A 12,856-nucleotide genomic window follows, 5' to 3' on the forward strand; every position below is an offset into this window, starting at 1 on the left:
GTGTGTGTGTGTGTGTGTCAGTGTGTGGGGAGTGGGGAGTGGGGAGTGGTGAGGGGTCGTGCCGGTAGATTAGCCAGGTTGGGATGATTGGGTTGAGGATTAGATGGATTCAGGAACAGACACGTCTGTTTACTCTGCAAAGCAGACTTATAATAGGCTGATCGGCAAGGTTGATTACACACACACACACACACACACGCACAAACATGCAGGCCCACTTGCTGCACACACACAGTCATTCAAAACCCCATATGTTGATTAGCTTATTATTGTTTCCTTTGCAGCACCCGCCATCTCCTTTCCCTTTGCTTGTGTCCCAAATTTGGATGTAATGTTGGCCTCTCAGGCACATTTCCCATTAGGACCGACCCAGAGAGCTTGCAATCAGAGAAGGTGCGTAACTAAACCCCCAGCATAGGCAAGTAAGGGGAGCCGCACTCAGGCAACTACTCCAAAGGCACAGGGAGGGCTCTGGTTACCCGATGCTGTGTGTATGTGTGTGTGTGTATATTCATTGTTTCTTCTTACCTGTCTTTATGTGTCACAGAAAGAGGCAAAGTGCAGAGCTCAGAATAAAGCGCAGAGAAAGGCAGGATTATACACATGGTAGGTTAGAGAAAAGCAGAGCGAGAGAAGGAGAGGATGGGAGGAAAAAGTGACAGAGAGAAGCTTAAGACTACAGAGGCGAGCACCCTTTGTTGCTGACTTCAGCTGTGATGGACGACTTATGTTTAGGAGAAGAGTGAAGGAGTCCTTCAGTGCACTACCATAAAATTTGCAGAATCGCTGAGGATGTTCTTTTTCACTGATCAAACTTTTGTCTGACAAACGAGGAACCTGGACTTCAAGGAAAGTGAAGAAGAAGGTCAGTGCATTTAATGTGATCCAAAGATAGCGGAGCCGAAGAAGGGGCAAGGACAAAACCCCAGGGAAAGCTAGTCAGGGGGGGGACCAGGTGATTGAGTCTTCAGGGTGAATAACAAGTCAAGCAAGAACAGAAGTGAGGCTGGACGAGAGAGCACTTCAACAAGAGAGAGAGAGAGGGAGAGAGAAGGAGAGTGCTGGCTGCAGAAGTGGAGAAAAGTAGTCGAGAACAAAACCAGTCTGCAGTGAAAAAGAGGTTGAAGCCAGATTCCACACTGAAGAGAGATCAAGGTTGACTCAAGTCTTTGCTGCCTGATTAGATGGGGAGAGGTAGTGGTGGAGGAGAGCCGGGAGACCCGATCAACAGAACTTGAGAGCCTGCGAGAGAAGGAGAGGAGAGAGAGAGAGAGAGAGAGAGAGAGAGAATTACAAGAGGACGCTTGGCGAAAGAAGCCTCTTAAATCTGGGAGCTGGAATTACAGCCACAGAAACTGCAGAGGTGAAGCCACAAAACCACAGTAAGTGAATTAGGAGGCTGTAGCTGGAAAAATTTATAATGAAGCCATGAGCGGAGGAAGGAATTTGTGGTCTTGGGAGTGCTTTATTTACTGTACCTTAATGAATTGATTTCCCGTCTTTAGGACGTTCTCATTTCATCATTCTCCATGACTTCATCCCTTGCCTTATTCCACACCTATTTAAAATAAAACCTGCAAACCCCACCCTCCTTTATGCATACTCCTCACTCCTGCATCATGTCAGGTCTTTTTGCCGACTCTATTAATCCTTTCCCACTTATTCCCCCTAACTTGTCTCACTTATTGTCAACATTTCTGATTCCAGAGGTGAAGATGCCTGCTAATGGGAACCGGCCCTTAAAGTTGCAGTTTGGTCTAATTAACCATGAGGGTCGCTACCTCACTGCTGAGGCCTTTGGCTTCAAGGTACAAACATGTCATTCAACTGAATTGTAATATATTAGCATGCTTTTTGGTGTCTCTTCTAGGCATACACTTATTTCTGTACACTTTTATTTGTTGCACATATATAGCATAATATAGCCTTCATGCTCTATGTTGGAACATTCCCTTCTCTCTCAGGTGAATGCGTCAGCACCCAGCCTGAAGAAGAAGCAGATATGGACTCTCGAGCAGGACTCTCAGGACACCCAGATGGTCTACTTGCGCAGCCACTTGGGACGCTACCTGGCCTCTGACAAGGACGGCAAAGTCACCTGTGAGTCGGATGGGCAAAATTCCGACTGCCGCTTCCTCATCGTGGCTCAATCAGATGGTCGCTGGGCCCTGCAGTCTGAGCAGCACCTCCGCTTCTTCGGTGGCTCTCAGGACCACCTGTCGTGCTTTGCCCAGGTCATCACAGATGCCGAGTTGTGGGCAGTGCACCTGGCTCTGCATCCGCAGGCCAACCTGCTGTCTGTTGCCCGCAAGCGTTACGCCCACCTCTCTATGGAGGATGGGGAAATTGCTGTGGATATGAACATTCCCTGGGGTGTGGCAGCACTCCTGACACTTGTCTATCTGGATGGGAAGTACTGCCTGAAGACCTGCGACAGCCGCTTCCTCAGCAATGATGGGAAGCTCCTGACGCAGAGTGGGAGGGCCACAGCGTACATGCTGGAGCTGAAGTGTGGGAAGCTGGCCTTTAAAGACTGTGAGGGGAAGTATTTGTCTCCCATGGGGCCTACGGGCACCCTGAGGTCTGGACGGTGCTCCAAGCCGGGCAAAGATGAACTGTTTGACCTAGAGGAGAGCCATCCACAGGTGGTTCTGATGGCCGCCAACGGGCGATATGTCTCCATAAGACAAGGTAAGAAAAACAGTAAGACATATCAGTAGGAGATTCTAGGAGATTCGGGCCTTGCATGCATACACAAGCCACAACTTTCAAAGTTTCCAAGCCTGACACGGGACGTCTGCTTAAATGGCCGAAGTTTGACCCTATAAGCCACTGAGGGTGGTCACATGAGCCTGTAGCTGACAACTACAGTTACTACTAACGTATACAGTACATGCAGTACACTGATACGCCCCCAGAAAACTGAGCTTGCAATTTACAGGAAGTAACTTGTGGTCATGTTGAATATGCATGGTTGAGGAAATAGGGCACTCACTAATGATTCACAAGTGATAAGGGATGCATGGTAATAATGGGCAATGTAGTCTGCACACCACCATGCCTCAGCATCACATAGGATAGTTGCATCTCTGTAGGAAAACAAGATAGACGAGGCTGATATAGAAGACTATCAGCCTCATCTGGGACACCTGAGACGAAGACGTCATTTGTTTTAGGGCGGCAACTGATTTAGGCTAGTCCACGGTCGGTATAACTTCTTACACCTGTGGCAGATTTATTGGGAACCTATGTTGGGAATAACCACAGAAATATATTTCTCACCAACAATTTGCAATGAGTTTTCATGAATGAGTTTTAATGTTGTCAGAGACAGTGTTGTATTACAGGAATGGTGGATACTCTGTTATGAAATGCAGCACATTCAATATAATAGAAAGTTTCGCCAATTAATTTATCATAAATGGTCTTTTTGATAATCCCCTTTCATTCCCTCTCAAACGTTCTTTCTGGCTTTGTTAGGTAATTGTGTCAACACTACACTTTTGCCCCTTGGGCTTACTGAAACAGCTGCTTGTAACCTATGGGCTGTGCAGTAATTCTCTGTTGATACTTTATAATGTATTTACTCTTCGGTCTTGCGACAGGTCCGTCGGAGTGTGTTATTTAATCAGCATGCCGGCCTGACAACGCACCACTATACTGATGGATGACATCTGCACCACATTGACTTCCAAGTTGTTGTTTTTTTACCCAAAATCTAGGTAGGATTTCTTGATCAGTGTAAAAGCTAAAAAAATTGTAATTGTGGACTTGGACTTGAAGTGTTCAGTTGTTGATTGGTGGATGGTTTGATTTGAAACTGGATTTAGGGTGGATTAGCATACACATACAATGCTTGTCAGCGTACTTGGCCATGACACCCATCCGCAGGCTGCAGATTCTTGTCTGCAGGGTTGAGTTACTTCAGCCTCGGGGGCTGTAACTGAATCTCTCCCTGCTCATTGTTCCTGGGTGGCAGTGGGAGCTTCAGGCAGAAACCAGACTGGGAGCACTGTAAACTGGGGAAAAGGAAAGATGTAGTGCAGTAAAACCAACGCATACAGAGCAGCTTAATGTACCAATGTATGCACAGACAGAAATACTTGTAGCATGCTCACATTTTTCTGTTACTGTCTCTTTCTCTTTTTCTCCCTCTCTCTTCCTACACTTGTTCTGCACAAACAAAAGCTTTATCTTTCTCCAACACACTCGCCTACACATAACCATACCATCCTGCTGCAGCGAGTGGTGAGTTGAGGTATGTTGAATTATTGATGAAGTTGGCCCCTGTTCCTGGAAGGCAAAGGGAGAGTCTGCTTTCAGAAACCCAAGCTGCCTCTCACCTGGGGCCAAAGCTTCTGCCCCTCTGGGTCCCAGTCTAACCCACTAATCTAACCCAGTTACCCCCAGCACATCAATCAGCAAGCAAACAAACTGTTAAAGGCACAAATCTATATTAGGTGAAAGGTTAAATTGTTGAGTTAGACTAAAAGTGAGAGAAAAGTAAAAAATGTAAAATACTTCTATCCTACAGTAGTACCCCCGAATTCATCAGTATTTGGGTAAATATACCCTGTTACCTTCTACCTCTGTGTTCGACATGATGACTAAAGGAGATGAAGAGGAAAATGGAAAGCAGAGAAGGGAGGATCCAACTCTCAAAGGACTTGAGGACAATGGGAGTATGTGTGGAGACTGGTGGGCTCTTCATCCTCCATAATGTCACCTGTGTCTTTTCACATATATTAGCCCCTTTGTTCCTGCTCCATTTAGCGCAGAGGAGTCACACTGGCTATCTATTTTAAAGTGAGTAGGAATGCAGCAAATGGGTTAGTAATAAAATAGGGTCACTGTGAAGGAGGTAGCATGAATGTATTTGTAAAAGTGCTAACGCAATGCAATAGAATGCAAAAATGTCTGTCTGTGCCCTGAGATTATCTTTATTTTATCCTTCATTGCTTGCAGTGTGTGTGTGTGTGTGTGCGTGCGTGCGTGCGTGCGTGTGGCCATGTAAAGTTACTGCAGGGGGGCCACAAGATTATTGTTTATTTTTTCATGTGTTTTCGAAAAATTAAAATATCTTAACATAATTCCAACATATTATAAGCACACATAAATCAGCTTCTTTGTGGAAAAAAACAACACATTGAGGAGGCTTACTGGTCTGTAAGTAAAACATGATTTATAAAATCATGCCAACAAATATTTTACAGCTATGCATTAAAAAGGTATGTGTAAAGGCTTTAGGCCACCCACACGTTATCGTATTTAGAGTTTAAAATGCAACTTAATTTCAAACAATACGTAGGGAGTCCCTGATCTGTCTCTCTCTCAGTTAAGGGGTCCTTGGCTCAAAAAGACATTGAAGACCCCTGATGAAGATGATTTGTCATCATGTGTGTCATCACCTCCCTGTGGTCCACTCTGCCCTGAAAGTGAAAAAAAGATAAAAGTCTAAACTTTTTCCTTAACATATGTGAAGACATGCACACAAAAACATACATACACAAATGATCCATCACAGAAACAGACAAACTGAAAATAATGAATGGGCTGAAATAAAAACAACAACGGAAAATGCAGTTGTGGAGGATGGAGGTTTGGGAGAAAGAGGAAAGTAAGGGACGTGGGGATAGTGGCATCATCTTACCATTAATAATAGATGTCAGAGCCAGCCATTGCTGATGGATTAGTCAGGCCTGCTCCACTTGCAGCCTGCAGGTAGGACAACGCCAGAAAGTGGAGCTGGATGGGGTCTGGGGTCCAAAATGTTTTTTTTTTTAGTGTGTTTGTATGCACCAGGGAGTGTACTGATCAGGAGTGTACCCTGCATATAAATAGTTATGGTGGCTACGATGACAACACCTTATTCCCTATGCTTTACCAACTGCTGTGAAAAAGATGGTCATCAGCCAGCCATTGATATCTTCAGATTGCTGGCTTGGATTTCAGCGTATCTAATCTCTTTCTCCCCTATTCTCTGTTTCTTTCTCTTCTTCCATCCTCCTCTCCTTCCTCTGTCCCCTCTCCTCTCATCTATCAGGCGAGGTCCCAGCTGAGCCCTGTCGGGGGATCATTTCGGGGGTTGAATTAGTGTGAAATGGACACATGGAATAGGTAGACAAAGCATGACATTGAGTCGGGATGAGAGAGAATAAGAGTGATGGGCCCCCAGGCATAGGTGCAGACTAGAGGGGCAGAAATGTATGCTTCAAATGCACTTAAAATCAATGATAATTTTACAAGTTGTAAGACCTCATGATACCTAGTTTATCCGGTATGATTAAGATGTGATTAAAGCGTCCTGGTAGCTTAGTAACCATGACATCTTTGTAGCATGTCATCCCCTTTCTCTCACCTCCAGTCTGTATCTACGGTCAGATATGAAATTAAAGCAAAGTGCCCTAAAAGAATCTTAAGAACTGATGGGATTCACACAGCCTTAAGCTTAAGCTGAACCACCTGTATACAAATGTAACCAGGCCCTTCAAACTGGTACGTGTACGTGCATCTATATTGGATTATGCAGATGTCATTAATATGCATGCGTTCCTCAGTAGCCTTAAATCACTTGCTGTCTAGCTTAGGTTTATTACTTGTTACGCCCTAAGAACACTTCACCATGAATTGTAGAAGAAATCTGAGTTGACCTCACTTAGGACATCCAGTCAACATCTTTGTCTTTGGTTTCCATGTTAGCGGCATCGCTATAGGGATGGCATTGTTGGTCAGTCGTTGGTTAGTCCTCCACTTTGGTCCAGACTGAAATATATTTAGAAATATATATAATAAATAGAACCATCTACTTATGATATGTTTCATTTGTTCACTTTGGTTAATGGTGAAATATCTGCATATCTTATGACATTACTCTCGGCCAGGTATAGTAAAGAGCAGCAGTTTATTTGATATTGAAGGGTTTTCATGGCTGTAGATCTGGAGATGAAGATCTAGTTTCTACTGATGATAAGGAATATGTTTGTGTACCTTTTTTATGAATCAAATCATACAAAGCAGACCTAAAGCCTGAGAACAGCAATATTAGCTCAGACAACATCAGCTCCAAATGGTACAATGGTCACAATACTGTCCAAGTAGCGGCCTCAAGCGAGAAGTTAGGACTGCAAACCCTATTTGGTTAACTCTACTGCCTCGAGCTTGCTGCTATAAACACCAAATAGTATCCCTGGCCACATTTCCACTTTGGGAAGCCAGAAGATTTCACTAGTGATGCACTTTCCTTGAATAAGCTTGGTCTTCAGCTGTTGTGACCATGGCTGGAGAAAAGGCAGGAGGTGCCATCACTTCCAAACGCTAATGGATGCCCTGAAAGTCTTAGTTTTTTCCAGAAATAGAACCGCTTCAGTTTAGAAACTCTCGTTCATTTGCAATGTTGATTCAGCATAGTCAGTTTAGTTAGAAACTTGTGTAAAAGATTTGTTCCAACATGCAGTGGACACTTGTAAGTGCATTAGCATGTTTACGTTAGCATTAGATGTAGGCTACCTAAATACAGCCCCACTGAACCACTAGCATTTGTCTCATCTCTGTTAGACTTATTGTTTAGCATTGTTAATGTTGTATTGTTCTTTGTAACCCTTGTATGATCGTTTTGTAGGAAACAATTGTATTTTATGCAACTCAGGTTACCCTTAACTGATCTTTTTGAGGTTTCAGTGGTTTCAGTCTTTGTAGTTTCTGTCTCCTCCATGAGGTTTTCTAAGTAAGGACAACAACACTGTCATTGCATCCACATGACACAAGCCTTCCTTGATTAAGCACCACCCCCACCCTTCCTCCACGCTGTTGCTTGTAGCCAAGGAGGATTAAAAAAACACAACGGACTCTTCACAAGAGTGGTTATCTTCACTCAAGTTTATGCTCGCGAAAGTCCCTGTACCACACCTTTTAATAAACACAGACAAATACAGAGAGAGTTTTGTGGAGCTGATAGGCTTAATTAGTTTTGTATCAACTCTTTCGGCAATGGCTTGAATGTAACAGGCAGTCAATATTATAGAAAAAAGTTTCACACTAAAGCTTCATCATTTATTTTTAAAGCGCTGTTGTCAAATAGTGTTTGGTTCTTACTGGTTAAATAAAAGTCCTCACATGAGTATACATTGGGTCCTTTGAGATGTAAAAAACAACATAGCCAGTTAATGCAGTGTGTTTTTTTTTTTAGCATGTTTTCCATATGTTTGATCATTCATAGCTCTGTTGGCTCGAGGGTTGAGAGGGGTTGGTAATTATCTTTACATCCCGCTAAGTGTGGACCATAAAATCCTCTGGTCTTTTCCTGTTTTTCCTTTATTCTTTTATTGAGGGGATTGAGGGATTGGACGGGTAGCACTTGGAAGCTGATTATATCAGAGCCCCGCTGTGAAGAGGGCAGAGAGGCAGGGCCGGAGGTGGGGTGATGGTGGGAGGTGGGGGTAGAGGGGGTCAGGGGTAAGGAGGGAGAGATGGGGGAAGGGAGGAAGGTAGAGAAGGGGGACCGGAGAAGGAAGTAGGGAGAGATGATCTAAATTGGGAATTAGCTCTCAGCAATCTGTCCCTTGGTGGTAACAAACAATTGTTTTTATTTATGCCAACATTTATGATAATGCTGACATCAAAAATATTACTGTGGCCTGTTTTACTGTCACAAAGGACTTCTGAAATAGAGAAGACCATTCTGTTTGATGTGTTAGCAATGAAAATGCCACAATAATTGGTTTCTGAGTGGTTTCTATGTGTTGTGCAGAGTGTTATCTCTGTTTAGTACATATTGTTGTTAGACGCATGCATTACACATGTAGTGTGGGATAGCTTGTCTCTGGGAGATGTTCTGGGTACATTTAGTGCATTTATTTTATCCAGATAACTATTCTGTCCATAAAGGCATTCAGAACCACAATCAGTGAAAACGAATCTAGCTTCAGGAGGGAATGTGCTTGGCACGTCAGATTACGGGTGCCGTTTCAAACAACCTAACATCCCAGGATCAAATGTGATTACCAACTCCTTCATGCTGGGCCAAGTTAAACATAACAATACAAACTGATTAGCAAGCTGCTATGTCGCTGTTTTGCTTTGTGGGTTTTCAACTTGACAATCCAGATAGGGAAAAAAGAAGTCTGTAGAGGAATGTGTTTATTTCATGCCCAAATTACACCTATTCACTACAATCAGATGTATTTTTGTGAAGACATGTATTGATGCTGCCTTAGGTTTCAGCAGTAATTACACATGTGCAATGTACAACACTGCAATACAACTGAGAAATTGCAAAAATTGAAATTCCCATACTATGCGAATTTTTATATTCATACTTGTATTTAGATTTTTTTTTTACTAGAACGCGTTTAGATGTTTCAATGTTTAAAAAAACACATTCTTTTCTTTAAATCCCCCTCCTGAAAAAAGCCCAGTCTTCTCTGATTGGTCAGCATTTCTTCTGCTTATGAGCTCTCTGAATCGCTACACTGTCATTGCAGCCAGGGAATGACTGTAACAGCACTGTAATGGCACTTTCTACCTTTAGTGTACCTATGGTTGTGACACAACGCCGACACTGAAGTCCTGACAGATGGTTTAAAGGCATAGTTTTAGAATGCGGTCTGTATGCATTTCTCTGTGGATTGAGCGTTTTAATAATGCCACAGTATTTACATAGCACCTCGACCTGCTTTATAATAAATAAAAGACATGGAAATCTCACTTCTAGCAAAATGGAACCTTTAATAAAAAATATGAGCTGCAGAAAATGGATGGCTTTCTCCAGATATTAAATTATCTTCAAGTTTTCATGCTGAAAATGCTTGCTATGCCCCTCACAGGAGTAAGTCTTGCAGCCAATCAGGATGATGAGACAGACATGGAGACATTTCAGATGGAGATCGACAAGGAAACCAAGAAGTGTACGTTCCGCACCAGCCAAGGAAACTACTGGGACCTGGTGGCCCACGGAGGCATTCAGAGTTCTGCCACTGAAGTGTGAGGGAATGCTCTCATATCACTTGTGCAGAGTGAAAGTGTCAGTTCTTTGTTTTCCAAAATGGGTTTACGTAGAAACTGTACTGTACCATTGCAATTTATGCATGGTTACCTCACTAGCCACACAGAAATGTGCCACTTTTCATTGCTTCACATGAACTTTGGCCTCTGAGTTCACAAGCTTTAACTCTAAATAGTCATGAATGCTTTGTAAGAAATAAATTGAATTTTGTTGACATAATGGTAAATCTGTATTTAAGAAACAATAGCACATTGTAACAGGACAGAAGAAAAAGTGTCAGTTTGACCTGAAAAATGATATATTAGTTTACTGGCAATAGAAGTGATTGACAACTAACACTGAAAAAAATGACAATAGGGATAGTTGATTGCATGCATTAAATGACAGAGACTAACATGTAGTGATAACTTCAGTGTCTGTTAGTTAACCTGCTGTACCTTTTTTAGCCTCGCATGTGCACTCAACATGAAATCACAGTGGTGTAAAGTACTTCTAGGTGCTTTTACTTTATTTCCATTTTTATGCTAGGCCTACTTTATGGTTATATGTTTATACACTACATTTCAGAGGGAGAGGTTGTACTTCAATAATGAATGTGAAAGTCTCATTTTCTCCCCTGTCATCCCCAACTACAGGTTAGCCAACACCATGTTTTCAGTGGAGTGGCTTGGCCAGAAGGTGGCACTAAAGGCTAACAATGGAAAATACATCTGCACCAAGAAAAATGGCCAGCTGCTGGCTGTCAGTGACTCCATAGGTAAGAGATATTTCAGGTTTTCTTCTCCTTTATCCATCTCTTTATCTTCACTAATGTCCCTCCTGCCTCTGGCTGCTCTCGTGCTCTCTTCTAAGTATTTCCTATCCCCTTTTTTTCAGGCGAGGACGAACAGCTTACTTTGAAACTGATCAACCGACCCATGCTGATCCTGAGAGGAGAGAACGGATTCATCTGTCATCACAAGAACTCCAACACACTGGATGGCAGCAGATCGGTCTATGACATTTTCACCCTGCAATTCAGTAATGGGGCGTACCACATTAAAGGTCAGAATGTGCCCACTCAAACTCAACGGACACATGCTTCTTCTTTTTTGCTCCTGTCTCCCAAACAAAGCTGTTTCAGTGATAAAAAAAATTGCATCACATTATCTGATCACACTCCTGTTAGTCCACTCTGAATCACTGATGCACTAATGCTCTGCTCTACTCTCTCTGTGTGTGTGTGTTCAAACTCGCAGGCGTGGATGGCCGGTTCTGGTACGTGAACAGTGCTGGTCTGGTGTGCTCAGACGGTGAGGCCCCTGAGGATTTTGCTCTGGAGCTCGTGGAGCACCGTCGCCTCGCCATCCGTGGCAAGAACGGCAAATACCTGCGCGGAGACCAGGGAGGCACGCTGAAGGGGGACGGACTCAGCCTGAGCAGCTCAGCCCTGTGGGAGTATTGATACATTCCAATATTAGTCCTAACTCATTGCTGAGTTGATCAGCTGCTATTCACCAATCAAGAGCCAGCATCAATGCTTTATCAAAAGGAACTCTGTGGCACTTTGAGGGGAAAAACAGTTACTGTGTGTCAGTGAGGAGTTACAGCCTGTACTGATTTAAATCACACTTCTTTTTCTCCTTTGTTACAAAGAGGTTGCTACAGAAGACCCAAACCGATAACTGACCCAAACGGAATGCGAAAGTGCAAGAAGAACTGACCATGTTCAGCCAAGACAAATTGGGATGAGGTGAACAATTTTTTGAGTTAATCCCTAATCTCACAACTGCAAAAAGTAGTGTGAATGAGCCTTAGAGTTTTTGTGTTGTTCCTTTAAGAATGTTTATCAATGAGCATGCATTGCCAGACCTAATTAGGCTATTGTTTGAAGCTAAAAATCCTCCTATCGATAAATGCATGTAGATTTATCACTGTCATGAACCCCTGCAGATGTAACGCTAAGGATCAGCGTGACGTACTGTATAGCTGTATCTTTTCATTGCATCCTCTTTCTCCTTTTCTTTATCTTTCAAACTTTTCTAGACCTATTTTTGACAGCAATGCAACAAGTGGTAACACAGGTGTGTAATGACTCTCATTCAATTTAAAGTACAAAGAATCAGGGTGGCATTTGAGACTAGTCCCCATTACCAGTGAGGTCACCTTTCAGAGCTCTTTAGAATGGTGTTGATTTTTTTGGTATTTGATTTATGAGGACTATGGTTAACTGCTCCTCAGATCTCTGCAGGGTAAACCCAGACAAAGCTAGACTTTCTGTCCAATCTGAGTTTTCTGTTGCCTGACTAAAACAACCCTTGAACGTACAATGTTCCATCAAAACAAGTTTCCGCCCGGGGCTATTTTGCAGAGGCGCCGTTGCTTACCACCGCCCACATGACGATTGGGATTGGTTTAAAGAGCACGTTTTTTCTCCCATCCCGGAAAACTGTATGTTGACACGGCAGACCTTCCTCCACAGCGCTGTGGAGGAAGGTCTGGCAATGCGAGACTGTAGCAGTATTAACAGGATCCTTCCAACCTGCTACTGGAAGGGGGTGGATTTAGCATTTGTCCCTGTTTTGTTTCTCTACATTTCTTCTTTCTTCTATAAACATAAAGATAAAAAATACATCTGTATGTCTGGTTATGTTTTGTTTTAGTACTTTCACATTTCTACCAAGAGAATAGGAAAGCCAAAACGTATTTGGTCTGAATCATTTATAGTTTCGGTGACTGTCATTCTGCATCATCTTCGCTACATGGACCCACATGGGTAAATGGGGCAAAGAAACAACATAACTGGAAGCTTAACGTCCACATACAAGCATACTTAAATGTGAGGCTCCACTATGATCAAAGGGCATAAGAAAGAAA

The 12,856-nt window shown here is 43.0% G+C and overlaps 1 protein-coding gene across 1 annotated transcript; it reads left to right on the top strand.

The window, feature by feature from the left end:
* The first annotated feature begins 279 nt into the window (after positions 1-279).
* On the top strand, positions 280-12,574 carry fscn2b (fascin actin-bundling protein 2b, retinal). The gene is made up of 7 exons (XM_034861083.1): positions 280-1,382; positions 1,710-1,808; positions 1,965-2,691; positions 9,822-9,978; positions 10,636-10,757; positions 10,877-11,044; positions 11,239-12,574. The coding sequence occupies exons 2-7, from the start codon at positions 1,716-1,718 to the stop codon at positions 11,442-11,444; spliced, it is 1,473 nt and encodes a 490-aa protein (XP_034716974.1). The 5' UTR covers positions 280-1,382; positions 1,710-1,715; the 3' UTR covers positions 11,445-12,574.
* Positions 12,575-12,856: the final 282 nt, after the last annotated feature.

This window comes from Etheostoma cragini, chromosome 21, assembly GCF_013103735.1.
Source record: "Etheostoma cragini isolate CJK2018 chromosome 21, CSU_Ecrag_1.0, whole genome shotgun sequence".
Lineage (NCBI taxonomy): Eukaryota > Metazoa > Chordata > Actinopteri > Perciformes > Percidae > Etheostoma > Etheostoma cragini.